The sequence below is a fragment of the Medicago sativa genome, chromosome 6 (assembly GCF_051527215.1).
Source record: "Medicago sativa cultivar Bolivia chromosome 6, Bolivia_mono, whole genome shotgun sequence".
Classification (NCBI taxonomy): domain Eukaryota; kingdom Viridiplantae; phylum Streptophyta; class Magnoliopsida; order Fabales; family Fabaceae; genus Medicago; species Medicago sativa.
Window position 1 is genome coordinate 90,047,266 of NC_140754.1, and position 21,189 is coordinate 90,068,454.

General features: G+C 32.3%; 4 protein-coding genes and 1 pseudogene across 5 annotated transcripts; 2 read left to right on the forward strand and 3 right to left on the reverse strand.

Annotated features, from left to right (window-relative positions):
• Nucleotides 1–511: 511 nt before the first annotated feature.
• On the forward strand, nucleotides 512–3,024 carry CLH1 (chlorophyllase 1). Its single transcript, XM_085719754.1, has 2 exons — nucleotides 512–821; nucleotides 2,154–3,024. Exons 1-2 carry the CDS (start codon nucleotides 573–575, stop codon nucleotides 2,847–2,849), a joined length of 945 nt encoding a protein of 314 aa, XP_085575880.1. The 5' UTR covers nucleotides 512–572; the 3' UTR covers nucleotides 2,850–3,024.
• Nucleotides 3,025–8,224: 5,200 nt separating this feature from the next.
• LOC146918089 (non-specific lipid-transfer protein 2 pseudogene) lies at nucleotides 8,225–9,079 on the forward strand (annotated as a pseudogene).
• A 1,058-nt stretch (nucleotides 9,080–10,137) lies between these two features.
• HIK (ATP binding microtubule motor family protein) lies at nucleotides 10,138–15,869 on the reverse strand. Of its 2 annotated transcripts, none has more exons than XM_085719758.1 (15): nucleotides 15,707–15,869; nucleotides 14,525–14,762; nucleotides 14,330–14,419; nucleotides 14,123–14,223; nucleotides 13,819–13,935; nucleotides 13,470–13,551; nucleotides 13,316–13,383; nucleotides 13,160–13,219; nucleotides 12,944–13,068; nucleotides 12,657–12,855; nucleotides 12,459–12,569; nucleotides 12,284–12,376; nucleotides 11,257–12,207; nucleotides 10,822–11,150; nucleotides 10,138–10,673 (listed from the first exon to the last, which is right to left on the reverse strand). In XM_085719758.1, exons 2-15 carry the CDS (start codon nucleotides 14,760–14,762, stop codon nucleotides 10,346–10,348), a joined length of 2,892 nt encoding a protein of 963 aa, XP_085575884.1. In that variant the 5' UTR covers nucleotides 15,707–15,869; the 3' UTR covers nucleotides 10,138–10,345. The 2 variants fall into 2 exon arrangements, with proteins under 2 accessions (XP_085575884.1, XP_085575883.1); XM_085719757.1 differs by having other exon boundaries at nucleotides 14,525–14,765.
• A 2,469-nt stretch (nucleotides 15,870–18,338) lies between these two features.
• On the reverse strand, nucleotides 18,339–19,659 carry LOC146918091 (uncharacterized). The gene is made up of 2 exons (XM_085719759.1): nucleotides 18,912–19,659; nucleotides 18,339–18,811 (listed from the first exon to the last, which is right to left on the reverse strand). Exons 1-2 carry the CDS (start codon nucleotides 19,657–19,659, stop codon nucleotides 18,339–18,341), a joined length of 1,221 nt encoding a protein of 406 aa, XP_085575885.1.
• Nucleotides 19,660–19,698: 39 nt separating this feature from the next.
• On the reverse strand, nucleotides 19,699–20,917 carry LOC146918092 (L10-interacting MYB domain-containing protein-like). Its single transcript, XM_085719760.1, has 2 exons — nucleotides 20,570–20,917; nucleotides 19,699–20,479 (listed from the first exon to the last, which is right to left on the reverse strand). Exons 1-2 carry the CDS (start codon nucleotides 20,915–20,917, stop codon nucleotides 19,901–19,903), a joined length of 927 nt encoding a protein of 308 aa, XP_085575886.1. The 3' UTR covers nucleotides 19,699–19,900.
• Between the last annotated feature and the right edge of the window lie 272 nt (nucleotides 20,918–21,189).

Here is a 21,189-nt window from a genome sequence, read left to right on the forward strand (position 1 = left end):
TTTCTATCGTTTTTCTTGACCCAATACAATGATAAAAGATGTGGGGGCTAACTCATTTCTATCGTTTTTCTTGACTCAATGCAATGATAAAAGATGTGGAGGCTTCCCAAAAAACAAATGTGGAGGCTAATTCATTTCTATCGTTTTTCTTGACCCAATGCAATGATCCACCAAACTACCCTTGTGATCGTACCAAAACCACAATAATTGAATGATTTAATGACTTGTCATTTTTCTCAACAAAATAATTGAATACTTGATAAGGACTTGTCATTTTTTCTCTAACACATTTTGCCCAATAAAATGACAAAATGTTACATATAAAGTAGAAACAAAATATCCGAAGAGCATACAAACAAAATTGTCCCAATTAAAGTCTCTATCATTTTTCCTAAATACTACAAACACATATACTCACGTAGTCACGTTTATCTTACGCATAGACGAATCCAATGGATAGGTCAAAAATAAAAATAAAAATATATATGTCTACACTGCTTAGACTTTATGTACAATTCAGAAGCAAATTAAAGGTTTCATAATTAATTTGGTGTGAAGATAGAGTGGTGAATATGGCATTGAGAGATAAACCAGTATTAGCAACAACCATAGGCACAGATGTTTTCCAAAGTGGAAACTTTAAATGGAAGAAATTCAAGGTTGACACATCCCCTAAACCATTGTTAGTCTTTACACCGACAGTGGAAGGCACATACCCTGTAATATTGTTCTACCATGGTTTTGCCATTTGGAATACCTATTACCATAAGCTCTTAGGCCACATAACTTCACATGGATTCATTGTTGTTGCTCCCCAATTGGTATATATTTTAACTCTTATAACAATTTCTCATTTATTTTTTGTTTTTCATATTGTTATGACCTTATCTACATTTAAGGGTTTAAATTCTTATGGTTGTAATATCAAATGTCTCTCCATAATTATACATTGCAACCAACACTTTAAAATCTTCTGTATATTATAATCTTAGTTGCATTATTTTCATTTTTTTTAATAAAAAAAAGTAACATATTTCAAGCATGTCTCTATTTATTTATTTGTCTTTCATTTGATTTCCTCGGTTATTTTTTCATAAAAAAAGTTATTTGCATACCAAATTTATATAATGATGTGTTTGTGAAAGATTTAGCATTAAAAAATTTATGTAGACCACTCAAATAGTTTATGTATAATATCATCTTTATTTTCACACATCTCAAGTTATAACCCACACGACAAGTGGTATTGACTTAGTGGTATTGACTTGAAACTTGAAAGTGTGCTCCTCCTCAAAGTTTTATGTTCGATTCGCTCGGGTGGCAATTTGGGTGGGAAAATTAAACTTCTTCAAAAAAAAAATTATAGAAAAAACGAATGGGTTACTCAATTGGACCGCTCAATTGGACCCCTCATTTACTCAACCTATCGAGTCGCAACTTCCAATAGGCACTGTTTTGTTTAAAAGTGCATTGATAGTTAACTCCCGATGAATATTTTCTAAAAAAAAAATACTATAAGTAATTGATGGAGGTACAAGAGCGATCGCAAAAAATAAATATATTGAGAATCATGTACCCAAATCCATTAGTCCCTTCTGTTGGGCTGGGCAGTGAATGTGTTTAGTAAATAAGTTTTATAACTGCTCTTCTCCCATCTGCTTTTGCTCATGTCCGTCAAAAAGTCAGGCGTGAGTTAACTCACGCAGGTGTATTTTCAGCGTGAGTTAACTCATGCAGGTGTATTTTTCAACGTGAGTTAACTCATGTAGGACAGGAATGAGCAAAAACAGATGGGAGAAGAGCAATTCTCAATAAATTTTAGGGAATCACTAAAGTTTTTAGGTCATAATCAACTGATTTTGTTTCTAGTAAATAGACTTTAAGGAATCACTAAAGATTTTAGGTGATAATTGGTAGAAACCTTGTGTTAATCCAACAAAGAAGATAGGGGGATTAAAAGAATTCTTATCATCGTAAATAGAATTCTTGTGTTAAAAGAATCCTAATTGTACAATCAATCAAATCTTTCAAAACAACCCATTTATTTTCCCGTTAAACATGTGATCAAAATATGCTTTTATTTTCCAATTTTCTTCTTTTTGAAAAAAAAAAAAACGATTTTCTAACATAGGTTTTTTCATTATCATGGATAGTTTACATTGGGCTTGCCTATGACTGGACTATCTGAAGTAGAATTTGCAGGAAAAGTTGCAAATTGGATAGCCAAGGGACTTCAACCTAAGCTCAAAGAAAACGTTGAAGAAAAAGTTGTAGCAAAATTGGACAATTTGGTTCTAGCTGGTCATAGTAAAGGTGGAAAAACTGCATTTGCTGTAGCACTTGGTCATGCTGAAACCACCCTCAAATTTTCAGCCCTAATTGGAATAGATCCAGTGGCAGGCCCAACTAAGTGTAAGATAACAAGATCCCTCCCTCACATTCTTACGGGCCAGGCCCAATCTTTTGATTTGAACATGCCAGTTATGGTCATTGGAACTGGGCTAGGCCCAGAACCGTCCAATTGTTCTCCTATGCCTTGTGCTCCTGATGGGGTGAACCATGAGGAATTTTTCTATGAGTGTAAACCACCTTGTGCACATTTTGTTACTAAGGATTATGGTCACATGGATATGTTAGATGATGATACACATGATTTTAGAGGGAGTATTTTGAAGTGTTTATGTAAGAGTGGAACTGGCCCTAAGGATTTGATGATAAGGACTTTAGGAGGGTTAGTTGTTGCCTTTTTGAAGGTTTATTTGTATAATCAACCAGAAGATTTTGAAGTAATTTTGGAGGATCCAAATCTTGCTCCGGCGAAGCTTGAAGACCCTGTTTTCTATCCATGAGAAGTCAGTATGACATTGTAAAATGATTATCAATATCAGTTTGATTAATAATAATTTCTCATTTTCCCAAATCTTTATTTTTATTTTTTATAAAATGAAGACCTTGATGTGTGTAATATAAAGCTTCATGAAGCTTTTTAGAAGATTATGGAATGAAGTTGTATTTTGTGTTGGAGTGTATAGTTATTAGTTACCCTTAGTTTCTGTCCTTTAATTCATTATGTTTAGTAGCACATTTTTCAATTATTTGTACAACTTAGATTTCATTGGATTCCAGGAAGGTTGTTGATTACTTTATGACACTCCCTCCGATCACATTTATAAGCAAAAAATTACTTTTTAGGTACATGAAATAATTAGTGTATCTAATCACATTTATAGACTAAATACATTAGTTATTCAATGAACTTAAAACACTGTGTTTTGCTTATAAATGTGACCGGAGGGAGTATGTAGCAATGATATTACTGAACTTGGTTGTGTAATACATGCTCTTAAGCAGTTGTTCCAAATGATATTTTAAAACTCTCATGTCGGGTTTACTTGATGGCAAGCCATTAAAGTCGATCATGCTTTAGCGAAAGTAGCCCTATTTTATGCTGACTTCCACTTGTTTACTAATGTGCTATCATATATTCGTACTTTGATTGAAAATAAGAAAGTAAAATGAATTAACTTTGTTTCCCTCAGAAAACTGTTTTTCTAGTCAAGGAATTGACAAATATTTTACTCTCTTAGGATCCCTCTATGAAAAGTTGCTGCATAAGCATGCCTAATTAATCCCCAAATCTTTTATGTAATCATACATTACTACACGCCTATGTGGTCCACAAAATCACCTTATATTTGATGATTCATATATTCATCACCATTGGTAAAGCCTACAAAAACTGTTTAGAGGCTGAAAAGAATCTCATTGGTACATTAGTTTAGTAAATTGATGATTATAGCAAGCAGTGAGTGACCATATGCTAGATCACTGCTAGATTTCTCTTGATAAGTAAACTATATAAAGTAATAAAATTAACTTATATTCACCACTTCTAAAACTTCTTTATGTGTGTATTAGAAAGAAAAAAAAAGCTTTATAAGTGAATTCAATATTTTAATTATTCAATATTATATCATATTTTTATATCAATTTATTTTAAAACAAATTTAAATTATAAATAAATTTGATCTACAAGATATCAATATTCAACAACTGAAGTATCTAAAAATTTATCCAACAGAATTGGCTGACGTTAGCAATGATAAATAATGAATTATATCAAGTGAACACGAAGATCAAAAGTTGAAGGTACCATAATTTGAAGGTCCCATACAAAGCATGATAACAAGCACTTTAATTTAATTTCCCTCAAAAAAAAAAAAAAACAAGCACTTTAATTGTTAAATAATAAACCTACCACTTAAATTTTGACTTGCAATAAACTAAAACAATCAAGTAAATTTAATGATTATATGCGTGAATTCACGCCAATTTGATCTCTCTTGTACCTTTAGCAAATGAATTATTGTAGATGTAAGCTAATGATTATTACTACACGGCGTGCTTAATGTATGGTGCACATTCTAGCTACATGTAAAATATGATCTTTAATATCAAGCTATTGGTTCACTTTTAAGGAGTTGGTTTGATATCACGCAAAATTATGAGTTCAACTTTTGCTGTTAACGTAAAAATTTCGTTGTTATGCAATTTAGAAGTATATTTGCCTTGGCTTCAAGAGTTACGAAGATTCGATTCACTTTTTTTTTTACCAAAAATCAAATGATTTTTAATTTTTTTTTACCATAAAGATGTGATCTTTTTATTATGTCCGTCATGGTTATGGAATTAGGATTTCAAATTTTTCAACATCTCATTTTAAAAACGGTTCATCTTCAACGAATTTTTCATTGTAGAGTGTCCGGTGGAGATCTCAACCCTTCAATTATGTTCAACTCGCTAGAGCAATAGTGAGTTAGTGGAGATCCCAACCCGTCAAAAACCTGCAACATCGATGATTTTTGCCCTTTTTTTTTATATAATAACATAGATTGATATTTTGTAACATTGCCGCTTCACACAATGCATTGAATTTTGATCTCCTAGAATATCACTAATAACAAAAATAAATAAATATTAGTATAGAAAATAATTAAGTTAATATGAAATCACGTTGCCCATTCATTTATTCTATCTTTGTGTTAAAACATAATTATATATAGAAAAATGCTATTTATCGCGAATGGAAATCATCCCGAATTATCCCGAGCCAGTGTAATTAACTTGTTAGAACCACTACCGGCTGATTTCCACAAATTCAGGAATTATATTGACAAAGCAGTTTGCTTATTTCTTTTTATTAATTATTTAAAATGTTAATAAAATGACTCCACGTTCTCAAAACAAAGTCATATAACACTGCCAAAAAATATAAAACAAGAGGCATATACGCTCGTGAAATTTCAAGAAAAACCAATTCGGGATATTTAGCAGCTCTCCTATATATATGACAACTATTATGTCACCTTCTCTATATCTTTATCTCACAATGTCTCATTTTGATTCGTTGATGTCCATGAAATATTTTCCTTTTCGAATGGTGAAGCATTGTTGGTAAGAGATTCTCTCCATGTGGCATAGGTATTTTGTTTTGTTGAGATGGATGATGATTGTTGGATATGAACTCCAATGAAAGTTTCAAAGATCAGGCGCCTACAAAGGCAAAACTGCAACATCTTTTTGAATGTCACAAGTTCCCCCACTTAATTGGTAGTTTCCCACTTTCCTCTAGACAACTTTTTTTGTTGGTGAATACCTCTAGACAAATTTTAACATTTGAAAATAGAAAATCTAATCATCAATTTAAGAGAATTTTTTAACCCTCCAGTTCTAAAAAAAAAAAAAATACTAAAAATTAGTAATTTAGAGTTCGGCTGAGAGGCAAGTAAAATCTGTTTCAATCAGAAATCATTAGAATCTTATAATGTTTGAAATTAATTTGATGGGTCTTTATCATTATGATTACAGGTATTAATTACTGCCTCTTGTAAGTTGTAACACACTAATGTGATTGTGATCACATTCAAATCCATTGATTTCATTAAATCTATTAGATTTCCCTCAATTGGCTTGCTCCTTAGAAAAACATTACATTGATCATACTCAATTCTTTGTAATCTATCACACAATGTAGCACACTGCTTTGTCATGATGGCCAGTGATTCACCAATTTCCAGTGCGTGTTATTATGTTCATCATAAGAAAGCATGTGTTTGGCTTTTTAATAAAAAGAACTATATATGTGGATGTAAACAAAAACTCTCATCAACATCACCGAAAGTACCACAAATATGAAATGGTGGGTCACATACCTTGATGCACGGTAGTAGAAATTCAAGAGGATGGAACAAATAAGAAAAAATTCCCAAGGGAATCCAAAATGTTACAATGATATTTATTAGGGCAAAACTATTAACACCCACACAAGTAAAAATGGTATGGAAGTTTATTTCCGGAGAGTTAGGATCCTAACAAATTGCACTCTTTTCAACTCAATGGTTAAAATTTGTATAGATTCCACTAAAAATCTTGCGGGTCAATATAAATTTGATGGGATCTGTGTGAGTTTTAACAAACGAGAAGAGTATGTTTAAAAGTAGGTTAAAAGCGTGTTTCTAGCGATATTCATGAAAAAGTATTCCTCAAGAACACGGTTTATTAGCCATTTGGTCAGAAATTTAATCTCTAATATGCGCGAGTGAGAAAGGATATGTTAGGATATGTGAATCTCTTAAATAGATCTCAATTAATTTTAACGATTCAGTCGAAAATATATTGGTTTATGAAACAAAATACACCTTCACAAATAAACTTTTAGTCATACACCCTCCGGTCACTAATATAAGCAAAAGTTTGATTTTTAGATTCATTCATTAAATGACGTATGTAGCCTATAATAAAGACTACATACGTCATTTAATGAATAAATCTAAAAATCAAACTTTTGCTTATATTAGTGACCGGAGGGTGTATGAGTTAGTAACGAAAATGGGAGTGTGGATAGTTGCACACTATTTGTACTATTTAATAACAGTAGTTAATCGAGTGATTATGTGGTTAACAATTTAGAACCTGTTTGTTAAATAATTTCCACTATAACAGTGAACAATTTGTTCTATATGGGAGCAGAATATGGCAAGCTTTTAGAGAATTTGACTTTGGAGGCTAAAAAATCTATTACTCTGAGTCAGCAAATATTACATTTGTCATTCCAAAACAAAAAATTGAGTCAGCATGAAATAATTGCACCGAAAAAGACTCAGATTTCAGCTTAAGCAATTCAACCTTATCTGTTACAATTAGTTTGACCATGAAGCTTTGCCTACAATGACATAGTATTTTGGATTAACTTCTAACTTCAATAAGGTAAGAACTAAAAAAGTCTTTGTAAGTTTACATGTGTTTATACAAGGTTTAGAAGCATGTATAATACAAGAAGTAATTATTTCAAAGAGTCATAATCATCATTGTAAGGTAATTTCAACTTAGCACTACTAGTTGAAAAGTTTATCTAAACTAAATGTCAATTCTTGAAAGAGAATTCGGGGTCATAAATTAAATTAAAAAACCTACTAATGTTCATTATGATCTTTTAAAATTTCAAGTTGGAGATACCATTGAATAAAAAAAATAAAAAAAAGTTGGAGATACCAAGGAAAATGGTCATATATATTCTTGACCAATATATATCAAGGAAAGAAATCATAAAATCTACAAAATTAAAAAGAACTATACATTTAAATTGAAAGAAATATAGTAGTAATTGAAAGAAAATAAAATAGTATTTTTAGCCAATTATCCATGTTAACTATTTGTGTCTTTTCATTATCATAAATACAAAATGAAAGAGAATAGTAATTAATGAGTGATACACATTATTAATTAGAGGATACAATTAGAAAATAAACAATTAAAGTTGCATTGAAAAATAAAAGTGATTACTTCTTAAGAAAAAAATATTTTTAACAATGTGATAATTATTATGAGAAGGAGAAAGTTCATTCTTACATTATTCATTTTCGGAATTATTATTTAATATAATTATAGTCCTTACCTATACTAATAGATGACGAAACCTCATTAACATTTTCCAATATCATGAATGACTTTAAAATATTGATAATATGAAAAAGTAGATTCACACAATTCTACAATATTTTTGGTCACTGTTTTTTTATTAAATTGAGTATTGTCTCTTTTTAAAAACAAAAATAAAAAATTTCATAGTGTGACCAACTTCAAAGAGGTGGGACAAGTTCACATATTTTATTCTTATTTTCCGCTGAGCTCACACTATAAATTGAGAGCAAACCAAGTCCAAAATGCAACAAGACAGAAACACACTTCATAACCCTCTCATTCCTACACTCATCCTCTGTACTCAAAGCTCAAAACCCTATCCTTCCTAAGTTGAAAAAATGAAAGCATCACAAATTGCTATTTGCACCTTCCTTTTGCTGCTTTTGGTTAATGTTCAAGTGTCAATGGCAGTAACATGCAGTCCAGTGCAGCTCAGCTCATGTGTGAGTGCAATCACATCTTCAACTCCTCCATCTAACCTATGCTGCTCCAAAATCAAAGAGCAAAGACCTTGCCTTTGCCAATACATGAAGAATCCCAATCTTAGGAAGTTTGTTAACACTCCTAATGCCAGGAAAGTTGCTAACACTTGTGGAACTCCTTTTCCTAGGTGTTGAGTGTTAAAACTAGAAGGGTTTGCATATGCATGTGTCCATTGAGACTAAAAATAATGTCATAATATGTGTGGTTTGATGTCTATCTGTTTTAATTAGTGGCAAAAGTTATCTAGCAACGACACTTTAGATTGAAGGTGTGTCTGGTGTTTGACACGTTATGGGGTCTAATATCGGCACACTCTGACAAATGTAGCTACCATTGGTGTCTACATGTCAGTGTTGTGTCAATGTTTGAGTATGTATTAGTGCATCGACACACACCGACAATTGTAGTTACCATTGGTGTCTACGTGTCAGTGTTGTGTCAATGTTTGAGTATGTATTAGTGCTTTCTAAAGTAAAAGTATAAGTCTTATTGAATGTGATGCTTTTGGTTTCATGTCATTGCTTTCGGTTCTTTGGTGTTCTCTCATCTTACATTAGTTGTTGCAAAAATTTGTATTTATAATTCAAAGCAATATTATATCATGTTTACTTCTGAACTGTCTCTTTCTCTATGTTTATAACTGTTCTAGATTTGGAATGATGTTGTTTGTGAAATTCACTTATGAGAAAAGCATTTGACAAAAATAATGAAACTACTAACAAGCCAACAAGAACAAACGAAGACAATAGAGAACAAAGATTTAAATGTGAATCATTGTATTTTAATATTGATTAACCCAGCAGACAGAAAATTGATATCCATATCTTGTATTTATATTCATAGAATCATAGTCTAACAACTTTTTTTAAATGACCAATATTAGTGATTAGTTATTAGATTAATTTTTCTATTTTATCTGATTTTTTTTATAAAAAAACTTTGTATACGATCCAAGAACCAACTAATCTGAGGGGACCAATACCACCGCCCACTTGTGGGGGGCCCCATTTAAAGCCAGAGCATAGCTCCGTATGGACTTAGCCCATCGAAATTGGCACCAGAGGGAACCTAAGATCTTGAGAGGAGCAAACTTCAAGATCACAAGCCAACCACTTAGGCCAACCTCAAATGGGTCCCTTTTATCTGAAATTGATCCCTTAACTCAAATGAATTGAGCTATTTATAGTCTAACAATTGTCAACGATAAGACTAAAAATTTGGACCACTGTCAAAGTTACAAAATCTGGACCACTGTCTTCAAAGTTACAAAATCAAAACCAGAACATGACACATTAATGGCACCCAAGCAATGTCATGGAAGTATTTTCCCAAGAAATGATATAAAGGAAATATAAATTGTCCTCGATGGAACACAATGTATTGGAACATGACACATCACTGTACTAGCATCCTGGGATGAAATGTAACCAAAATACTTCAGAGCTTAGACCAAGCGAACAGTTTAATAGTTTCAAATTATAAGATCATGTCAATCACGTATAGATTGATTGAACACTTCAATGGACACATTAAGATCAGATAAAAATATTTATCAAGACTGTTAAGTGTTAACCATATTCAACGATGGTAAAAATATATAACAAAACCAGAGGGCATGATAAGTATTTAACAAGGCATGGTAAAAATCAGAACGGGCAAGAGTTGTTTCTCAACTTTTGAGTACAAAAGTCACAAAAATAAACATATATATAACTCAAAAATTCTTTGCTAAACTGGAATCCAGTGAATTGAATTGGTTTATTGGAACTGAAAATGGTCCAGTCCAAAAACAATATATAGTTTTGAATTTGAATAGGCGCCAAAATTAATTTCCATGTACAACATTTAAATGGTACTTCTCTGATTTACAAACAGAAATTTATCATAAATTAAGCAAGTTTGTCAAATGATTCCAGCCCATTAGCCATGGCCTCTTATCAGATGGAAGCACGAAATTCAGCTCAAACATCTCCTTTGACATGTTACCTCCTGTGCAAAAACCCACCAGCTTTGCAACTATTTCAGCACTTTCCTGTACATGCCTTTGATCAAAAGGATCTGTCCAAAGCTTGCTGACAAATTGCATCTTCCTCTGCTTCCCATCAAGGGGGACATCCCATTTCATGTATAATATCTCCCTCTCTTCTGGCGTCAAACGCGATATCAATCTCTTAGCGAGAAATTCTCTTTCCCTTTTCAATGCTCTCATGCTGCACAATACCATAAAATATGTATTCAATGAAAATTTCTCATTCATAACTGATATAGTGAAGTGTTTGTGTGAGTGTAAAATGAAAGTGAAAATTTGTCATTCATTGAAGTGTTAGTGTAAGAGTGTATAGTGGAAAGAGGGAGAACCTTGATGACAATGAGATAGTTAGTTCATCTCCTCCAACAGTAGGAGCTGGACTTGCATTCCCAAGTTCTGCTAGGTGTTGTTGCAACCATGTCAAACGCCTTAGTTCAACTTCCATATATATTTGATCAGCTGGATCTCCCTTGAATAGTAAATAAAACTGTGTCCTGTGAATAATGGAGACATAACATACATCCCATAATTCAAGGATTTGATGCTGCATCTCTTTAAATGTTACTTGCCAAGAGACTTGAGGTTCCTCCGGTTCACCTGTATACACTTCCTCTTCGATGTTTTGGCCACTTGCTTCATTGGCTTCAAGTTCAAGTACCTAACACATCAAAAAATAAAGTCCTCAGTGAAAAGCTAATGGAAATACAACATATGGAGAATTTGAAATGGTAATGTAACCAGGAAGATTTGTAAATATAATGCACCTGACAAACAAGTAACTGCTTTTGGTACTGCAGCTTGGCCACGCGTTCTTTCAATTCTGTTACATATGCTCTTATACTTCTTACATTCTCCTCTGCTGCATTCTGAAACATTTTCTGCATTTTCTTCATGTTAACTGAACTAGAGCGGCGGTAACCTGGACTTGGAGTATTTTCCTTTGATGTAACACCAGCTTCTTCACTCTTTGTGGGAGTATTCTTCTCAGACTCAGGATGAATTTCTGTTGAAACATTATCATCATTCTCAGGGGCTTTATTTTCAATATCAGATTCCATAACTTGTTGAGTAGTAGATAATGGTGAGCAGGGAGATCTGATAAAGTTGGGGCGATTTGTAGAGTTACTTGAACACAAAGGAAGCAACTTTTTCCTTTTATGTTCCTTTTTATTCTTGGGGGATGCTTCACTGGTTAGAGTTTGAAAATTGTTCGGAAGAGACATCACCAACTTGTCGATAGACCTTTGCACATTCTCAAGCTGCTGCTCAAGATTCGCAATGGTGCTTCCTTGTGAATGAAGTCGGGTAATTTCTTCCTTCAGATTAGCACTAACACTCTTGTGGACAGAAACCATGCCTCCAACTACAACTTCCTTAGGTATTGGTTTAACCGAACGCATTTCCCTTATTTCTGATTGTAACTTTGCAATTGTCTCAGCTGCGTCTTGGTTCCCAAGTCTATGACATGCCACTTCTTTTTGTAGTACTTCCAAAGCTCGGTTAGCTTCTTCACCTAGCTGCTCCTGGAGGTGCTCAAGTTTGCGGATTTCATGCATAAGGGCAAAAGGAGCAGTAGATGATTGCCTCATGGACTGTCTTAATGATGTGTTTCTTACTCTCTCACACCCTAGCCCTGGCTTTGGTGATGATAGTGCACCAGTGAAAGATAGGCACTTCTTGACCGAAGGATGTGATGGCTCAAGTGGCTTTGAGACCTGAATTTATAAATGATCTTAAAAGTCAGTTCGAATAATTTAACTATGTGTGTGAGTGTGAGACAGAGACACGCACCTGCTGGTCTTCTTGAAGCTTTCTTCGCAACTCATCCACTTGAGTTTGTGCTTGGTCTCTCTGACGTCTCAGCTCTTCAATTTCCATTTCCATCTGCAATAATTGGCCAACAATATCAATACTATGATGTTACACTTGTTCCTAAGTCCTAACAATAACTTTTTTTTCAATTTACCTGTTGAATTTTCCAATCCTTTTCTTTAGATGGATCAGGAGTGTGCAGCGCTGCCTCCAGCCTCGCTACTTCCTTTTGCAAATGCTTAACAAGCTGCTTTTCTGGTACGACCTATACAAAGCATTTGAAAAAGATGACATGCTTTGTTCTAAGAGAAATAAAAAATAAATACAAAGGTGATAAAGAAGTGGTTATTACCATGTTAACTTGAGCATTATTTGTAACCTCCTTTGCTCGGGTAGCAAAGTAGAGAGTGTTTCGTGATTGCTCTACATGGCTTAGTGCTGGACTTAAAGTACATATGATGGCAGTGCGTGCATTGCCACCAAGGGAATGTTGCAATATACGCGTGAGCTTTGAATCTCTATAAGGTATATGACCGCTTCTTTTTCCAATACTGCATATCATGGAAAAGGAGAAAATCAGAAGGAGAATCTCTAATTTCAAAACAAAATCAACTTCCAGAAAACAACACCGACACTGACCTGAGCTTCCTGATAACAGTTGTAAGAGTCATCAAACTAAGGTTAATATGGCAGCCTTCTTTGAGCCTAGTGCCATCTGCATGTGTCTGCGCAGCCCTCTCACTTCCAGCCAGATCAACAAAGTTCTGCATTCATTTACACAAATAATTCAGTCAGAGTCTCAGCGAGAAATAATATATCCATTTTAAAGTTAATAACGGGGGGAACTTCAATTACCAGAGTAGCAACAAAAGATTTCACACAGTCTGCTGTTTCACGAAGAGTACTTTGAATTGTCTGCAATATAAACGTGTCATATTAGTTACAAGAGTAAATGGAGGAGAAAAGAATCGAGTTCTGCAAATTCTAGCAAGGAATATTACTATCACTGACCAGTCTAATTATCTGGTGAGACCTCGAGCTGTTATCGTTCAGAGCAGTTTCGCCCACCTGTCTTTGAGCTGCACAAAGAATGAAAGTTAATATATTAAGTTGTTTCAATAAGGAAATATGTATACCTCATTGCAGGCCTAAGAGAGTATCCTACCTTCACAAATGGAGATCAAATGTCTCAAGTGTTGGTCATCCCTTGCTGTTTCTTCCACTAATTTCTCAACCACAGTACCTTTCTACATTACACAAAGGATATTAAAATAAGGGTGGGTTGCTAACTCATTAAATAAATTGGAAAAAAAATATAATGATGAAAGATTTAAAATACGAGATTCCAAATTCAAGACATGAAAGCTACTGAACTGCATGCTCATTAAATAAAAAGAGTTTTGAAAATGATGCAAGATATTAAAATATGAAATTCCAAAATTCAGGACAAGGAAGTTACTGAAGAATTGCATGCTTGTTAAACTGAAAATGAAAAATATTTACAAATATATTACCTCAGGATCATCTAGAAGCTTCAAACTTTTACCAGGTTCTGAATTTAACAAGTCCTTCACATTCTCATTGTATATTTCTAGTCCAGATATTTTTATAGTGAAATTTCTTTCAGGGTTCTGTAATCATGGAAATTGAGAAAAATTAGCTGTAAATTAACAACCTTTGAAATCATATCCAATCCTTTAATGCATAAATTCTCAACTAGACAGAAAAAACAGTTAACACGAGATATATCAAGAACCGAAGTAATTGAACCGGTCTAATATAGAACACAGCCCATATTGAAGATTTTAGCAAACTTACATTCATTATATGATTATAAATATCATTAACAGCCTTCTCTGTGATTCCCCTCATAGTATATGTCTTTCCACTACTAGTTTGACCATATGCAAAAACGGTTGCTGCAATGAAATAAGCATGCAATCATTATGTAATGCAGAGTTTCTATCAGAGGCACAAATCATAAGGAAGGACAGGACAAAATGATACAAATATTTAACACAATACCATTGATCCCCATCAGTGCAGATAACGCGACATTCTTTACTCCTTCTTCGTATACTGCATCGGTTATAGAAGCAGGACCAAAAACTTTGTCTGCAGTGAGAAAACCAATGTCAACAAATATACTTAAAATGCCCAGGTAACATTACTTAAAACTTAAAAATTATAAATGAAACTTTGAATTTATAATGAGAATACCGAAAGTAAATGATGCTGGTTGAATAATGCGTTCATGTGGCGGCGGTTTATACACAATGGTATAATCATCAATGCAATCCCATGCCACCTGATCTTTAGCCAATTGTTCCCTTCTGTTTAAAGGCCTTAACCTTACTGTAACCACAATTTTATCCTCCCTAGCTCTTGGCCCTCCTGGTGTCGATACTGGTGTTCGGTCTATCTTTGAAGCTGGTGTTCCAGGTGTTTTCACAGTCATCTTCTACACAAGTCACAGTGACACAAAATCATCAAAAGGATAAAAATATTTGAACTTATATTATATGATCCAAAATCAGCAACAAAATTGACATATTCTAAGTTTAATAACTCAAAAAACTCATAATAACATCAATAATTAAACATTTCCTGCTACTTATCATATGATCCAAAATCATCATTAACAACCACAACATTCAAGCCTTATCCGACCAAGTGGGGTTTTCTAAATGGATCAAATTTTTCCATAATTCTCTATCATAAACCAAAATCATCAAGAAAATTGAGATATTTTAACTTTAATAAAATTGAAAAAAAAAAAAGCATAATAGCATTAAAAATTAAACATTTCCTGCTATTTATTATATGATCCAACACTTGAGTTCATGTATAAGATCATTGATTCCCAATGTGACATAAATTTTGCTCAAATTAAATACCCAACTGAAAATTTCAACTTAATAAAATGAAAAAAAAATGCAGATTCTATGAATTTTTTACATTATTTCAAAAAAACAAAGTTTTTTATATTTCAAAAGAAAGATCTGATAGATTAAACATATTAAAATACTTTAGGTGATTTCTTCAAAAAAAAAAAAAAAAAAAAAAAAAAACTTTAGGTGATGATATATAGTACTGATTCAATACAGAAATAACCCAATACCAATAATTACTAATAAATTGAACAAAAATTCAAAAATAATAAAAAAGAAGTAGAATTTCAGTGTTAAGATACTAAACTCAACAAAAAAAGGAAATAAATTATCACGATACTAATTGTAAGCACTAAACTAAGGAATAAGCAAAATTAATAAATCAGGAAGTAAAAAAGGAAATTGAAATAGAAACTCAAATTAATCTGATTAAGATTTCAATTCCATCACTATGTTATTTAATTTTAACTTAAACGCTAATTTTAAGCAAAAAACATAAATAGAAACTTACATTAATCAATTGAGGAATTCAATTCAGAAATTGAGGAAGTAATTGGTTCAATTTGAAATTGGAAAGAAAGCGTGAAGAATGGGAAGAAGCTGAAATTAGGGTTTCGATTTGGGATTTGGATTTGATTTTTTTTTCTCTCTGTGTGGTGATGAATGATTGTGATGAAATGAAACGAAAGTGTTACGCTTGTTTTCATTTGAATTTGGAGAAACTCTAACGGCTAGTTTCTTCTTTTTTTTGTTTTATTCAATTAATTACTTTACAACATTTAATTAATTAAGATAAGAAGTGTATTAATCTATCTATCTAACGTTATACAGACAAGATGTAGTGGGACCCAGGTTTGAAAATTCTAACGTTTTTTGGGTTTGTTTTTTTGTTCTTACAGTTGTTTCCTTTTGCACTTTTATCAAATTTAAACATTTTTCTCAATAAATAATGTCAAAAACTAATCAATGGAAGAATGGAAAACATGACTATCTCTTAGAACGAGTTTGATTCTTACGGTCATCATTTGAAAGGTAATTCAATTCTAGTAAAATTTTTAGATAACATGTTGTTAACTGCCGACTTGAATATTAATTTTATAGTGAGTTCAAGGTACCTAAATTGTAGGAATAATTTGAAGTGTCGACTTGAGATCAAATATTTTAGTTATGGTGGGTTAAAAAAAACTTCTTGCACAAATAAAAACAAAATTTTAACTATAGTCATGTTTTTCATTGAGTCATTCTATTTTACTTTTTCTCTTAACAAATTAGTATAATTTTTTTTTTGAAAAGTTAAATTAACTGACCCAAATTAAAACCAGAGAGAATCGAATCTGAAACTTCAAGGAGGAATGAGCATACTTCCAAGTCCCAAGTCAATATCATCGGGCCAATCTAAGTGGGTTAATTAATATAAAATAATCAACAGTTTATCCCTTTTTAATATACGATCTATTGAGAAAATATTTTGTGCTTTTTTAAAAACAGACAAAATGACGATAGTCATTTAAAACTTACACACACAAGTAAAAGAGATGGGTTCCAAACTCCTCTCTAATGTTTAGTCGAACAATTTTGATATTTTTATCGGTTGAATTAATATATTTTTTTGAAAAGTTGAACTAAATACTTGTAGACAAGAATATTTTTAACTATCTTTTACTTTCTCTAAAAAAATATCTTTTCCTTATAAGGATAAATTTGTAAAAATAATATTAATTATCAACAAATTAAATACTCCTACTAATTTTCTTATATTTCGTATTGAAGTTGTCATTTACAAGATAAATGAAGATTTTTTTGGATAACGATCAATTTGTGGGAAGTGATCAAATTTCATTTCATTTAGGATGTGGTCTATGTGAAGACAGCTAAGTTCAACTAAGAGATGATATACTTATTTTTATAAGCAAAAATTTATTGATCATAAACAAACTTGTACAACAAATGCAAAACTACTCTAAAATAGAGTGCAAATCTATGATAAAACTGTTTGTTGCATCTAGAAAGAACTAGATTAGTTAGTGTTCATGCATAAGACTGACATAGGTTGTAACTTGTAACCTCTTTAATTAATAATGTCAAATTGTTATTTTGGTGGTGGTTGAAGATCAAGAGTAAACCCTTGGAGTAAAAATTAAATTAATGGTCATGATCTTGCTTGCTGGATGTTTCAAATAGGTAAATTTGGTGTCGGTCTCTGGTGTTGATTTTTAGTTTTGGTGCTCTTTTAATGATAAAATTCATTAAACTCCAGAACATATTTTTAATGAACCATTCCCTGCGTTGGGGATGCACTTTTAGCGTTGAAATGTTGGACTATGGTGTTCTAGTTGTACTATCAAAAACTTAATATTTATTGGTTCTCACATTACTGATATGAATTTCTTATTTAATTAGTTTAAATGTTAAGTATCTTACATAGAAGGTAGATTTTGAGGAATTTAATTGGTTTACTTCAGTTTACAATTTGCACCACTAACTTAAGAGTGCAAATTAAAATCAGCTTTGGCATGATACATTATAATTTGGGCAATTAAATTTTTTAAGCTCTCATCTCATGTGACAATTAATCAAGAATCACATGACTAATACCTTGATTTTAACCCATGTGGGGTCGCTCTAGTGGTTGGTTTGGTATGCTCCTCTCAAGTTCTCAAATTCGATTCCCCCAAACGCTAATTTCGATGGCTAAGTTCATAACTATGACATTAATGGACCCCCCGCAAGTAGACGGTGGGATTGGACCCCTCGAATTAGTCGGCTCTTAGGTTCCGTTTGGCCTGACTTTTTTACAGTCCAAAAGTTACTTTTCAAACAAAGTTAAAAGTAAGGACTTTAGAAAAAAAAAGTTAAAGTTGTTTGGTAATTTTTATTTTTTTTCTTCAAAGCTATTTTTAAGCTAAAAGTTGTTTGGTACAATATGTATATAAAGCTCTAAACTTATTATGGGTTATTATAATAAATAAAAATTAAAATAGAAAAGATTTTTGCATTACGAAATTTTGTTTACTCAAAAACATAAATTTTTTATAGCATGAATACAAATTCATAATCGTAAATAAATCAAAAGAGTTTAGCAAATAAATCATGATTCAAAAACAAATCATCTTGTTAAAAAAACATAAATCATCATCACAAACTCAAACATTTCTACTTTCCATCAATGAAACACCTATTTGATTTCTAACTTTACTCATGTAGTCTCCATCTTGTACTCTTCTTGGATTATATGAACCCATTTCTTCATTCATATTAATTTCTTCTTCGCGCTCAATCATATATCCAGAGATATCATCACATTTATCAAATTTCTTGTCTTCAACACCACATATTCGAATAAAGTTATGAAGCGCTGTTGTTGCAACTATGATCTTCTGTTGTTTAATTAGTGAAAATGGTCTCATATCACATAAGATATGCCACCTTTTCTTCCAAACTCCAATTGTTCTTTCAATGACATTTCTCAATGAAGAATGTGCATGGTTGAATACTTCATGCATTCCTTCTGGTTGACTTCCATCTCTAAAATCAGGAATGTGATATCTTTCACCTTTGTATGGTGATAGGTACCCTTTCATGTTTGGATATCCAGCATCAACCATATAATACTTTCCTAAAAAATATAAAAACTTTATCGTTAGTTAATATGGAAAAGTAAATTATATGTGTGTGTGTGTGTGTTAAATTTTATAATATAATGAATTTATGCATACCTTCAGGAGGATGAGGAAACACATTTTTCATTTCTTCAATAACAGATGAAAGAATGCGAGTGTCATGTGCAGTATCAGGCCAACCAACAACAACAAAAATGAACAACATGTCTAAGTTGCACACCAACATGACATTTTGTGTTGGATATCCCTTTCGACCAATATAACGAATTTGATCTTTAGTGGGAACAATGGCTGGAATATGTGTTCCATCTATTGCACCAATGCATCCTTTAAAATGAGGCCAATACCTACGATCATTTTTTATTTTGGATGGAATTTCTACAAAATTAAAATCTGGAGGCCTTACAATTTCCTTTACTAATAAACATAAACTATCTAAAACTTCCCCAAACTTTCTGCTCACAGTCTCTCCTGATTTTCCAAATTTATTTTGAACATTTCGATTAGTCTCACTACGTGCGCAACTCCAAAGAAACATAGCAAGTGCCTCTAACGATGTCATTTCTTTAGATGGATGTAACCATCCTTTACTAACCAATAGTCTTTCAAGGTTCAAAACCGCATGAGTTTCCATCCTAAACATGTTATAACTTTCACCTGGAGTGTTAAGAGTTTCTCGAACCCAAGTCCATCCATGAGAATAAAGAAATCTATTACCTTGCTTCATTAAGTACTTCATATGATAGTCATATGCAATTGCTGCTGCGGCGTAACATATCTTATAAAACCCGCATTTTCTTTTTTTAACTTTTCTGGAATGCTCATTGATTTGATTAGAAGGCATCTGTAAGACAATTGAAAAACAAGGGAATAAATGTGGATACATAATCATTAAAGTAACTCAAATTCATAAACATAAATGTCAATACAAAATTCTCAACCAAAATCTCAAAGACAAATAACAAATACGAGAAGATATGGTATGCAACCAAATCTCAACCTAAAGCATAAAATTCAAAATAAATAGAAAATGATAAGCTAAGTCTTAAGCTAATAATAGATCTTTTTTGTCACTCATACTTTTTTCACTTATACTTGTATAGAATCCAGTCCACCAAGGCATTAGTAGAATCTTTTAAGGACATCAATATGATTCTATTATTTTCATCTTTAAGCAACTCTAAAGCATAACTAAATTGTTGACCATTCAAGAGCTCTTCATCCTTTAGACTTTTCAATATCTTAACGCAATCTGGAATTGAGTATTGTCCATAGACATTAGATGTGGCTGCAATTTCAGCTTTTTCAACTTCATTATGACCTTCCGCTGCTTGAACTAATCGCTCAAATGTGTTTCTCATAGTAGCTGTAGACCCAACCTTTGCCTTACCCTTTGTCACTTTCCCGCCTATATTCGAAGAAGCCTTTCTTTTCTTTTTTGATTGGGCATTTTCCACAGGAGTAAAGTCTTCCTCATCATCATCAGATTCAATATTTTCTACCAGCACATCATCAGTAGTATTTTTGCCACTAGATTCAAATGGCATTCCCAAAGCAGGTGACCGTTTGTATTCACTTGTTGCCACCGCATCCCCAAATATAAATTCCAATTCATCACGAAATTCCAAACCTTGATATCGAAACTTTCCATATTTCACATTATCCTGCGAAATCAATAAGGGATATGAGACTTAGATAAACCATTCTCTTACTCAACTTTTGCCAAATAAAAATTAAAAATATGTAATACTCACCCTTATTTTAGCATCCCACCATGCAGAATCAGCATCAATATTTCCAGTTTGGTGATTCCACCCTAAGCCTGTTTCTTTACCCACTAATTGTTTCCATGTGGTCCAATCAGCTCTCAAGTAATCCATTCTATTCTTCAATTGTTTTTGGGTATAGTTTTTATTAGCACCTTTATTGAATGTTTCACGTATCTCTTCCCATTTCTTATTCCTAAAAGCAATTCCGGGTTTTCCACACTTTTGAATCTCACTCTTACAAATGTCAAGTAATATTTTGGTATCGAATGGGTTTTTCCATGTTGCTTTTTCTAAATTTTCAGATTTAGAGGAAATGTTTTCTTTGGTAGTCATAGTTGCATTATATTTAAAATCAATAAAACACTTGCGAGAAAATATTACTTATGTAAGAAAGACAAATGCAATTAATTTTTTTCATACGCAACCATAATCTTGATAGAATTATTGATCATCTAGTAGTGGAACCACTAATTTGTATAAAACCATATTCTATAACAGAAATCCCTAATTTTATTCAAAAAAAATAAAATAACAGAAATCCCTAATGCACACGTAAAGTGTGACTCCCACTTTTCTACTAATTTTTTGATAAGAAACCCTTGATA

Coding starts and splice junctions, on each gene's coding strand:
- LOC146918091 (XM_085719759.1), bottom strand. CDS start 19,659: ATGCCTTCTAATCAAATCAATGAGCATTCCAGAAAAGTTAAAAAAAGA. Junction 18,812..18,911: donor GTTTCCTCATCCTCCTGAAG/GTATGCATAAAT, acceptor TATATTTTTTAG/GAAAGTATTATATGGTTGAT.
- HIK (XM_085719758.1), bottom strand. CDS start 14,762: ATGACTGTGAAAACACCTGGAACACCAGCTTCAAAGATAGACCGAACA. Junction 13,384..13,469: donor TTTGATCTCCATTTGTGAAG/GTAGGATACTCT, acceptor TTCTTTGTGCAG/CTCAAAGACAGGTGGGCGAA. Junction 12,377..12,458: donor AGGATTGGAAAATTCAACAG/GTAAATTGAAAA, acceptor CAATTATTGCAG/ATGGAAATGGAAATTGAAGA.
- LOC146918092 (XM_085719760.1), bottom strand. CDS start 20,917: ATGACTACCAAAGAAAACATTTCCTCTAAATCTGAAAATTTAGAAAAA. Junction 20,480..20,569: donor GGTGGGATGCTAAAATAAGG/GTGAGTATTACA, acceptor TTGATTTCGCAG/GATAATGTGAAATATGGAAA.
- CLH1 (XM_085719754.1), top strand. CDS start 573: ATGGCATTGAGAGATAAACCAGTATTAGCAACAACCATAGGCACAGAT. Junction 822..2,153: donor TTGTTGTTGCTCCCCAATTG/GTATATATTTTA, acceptor TATCATGGATAG/TTTACATTGGGCTTGCCTAT.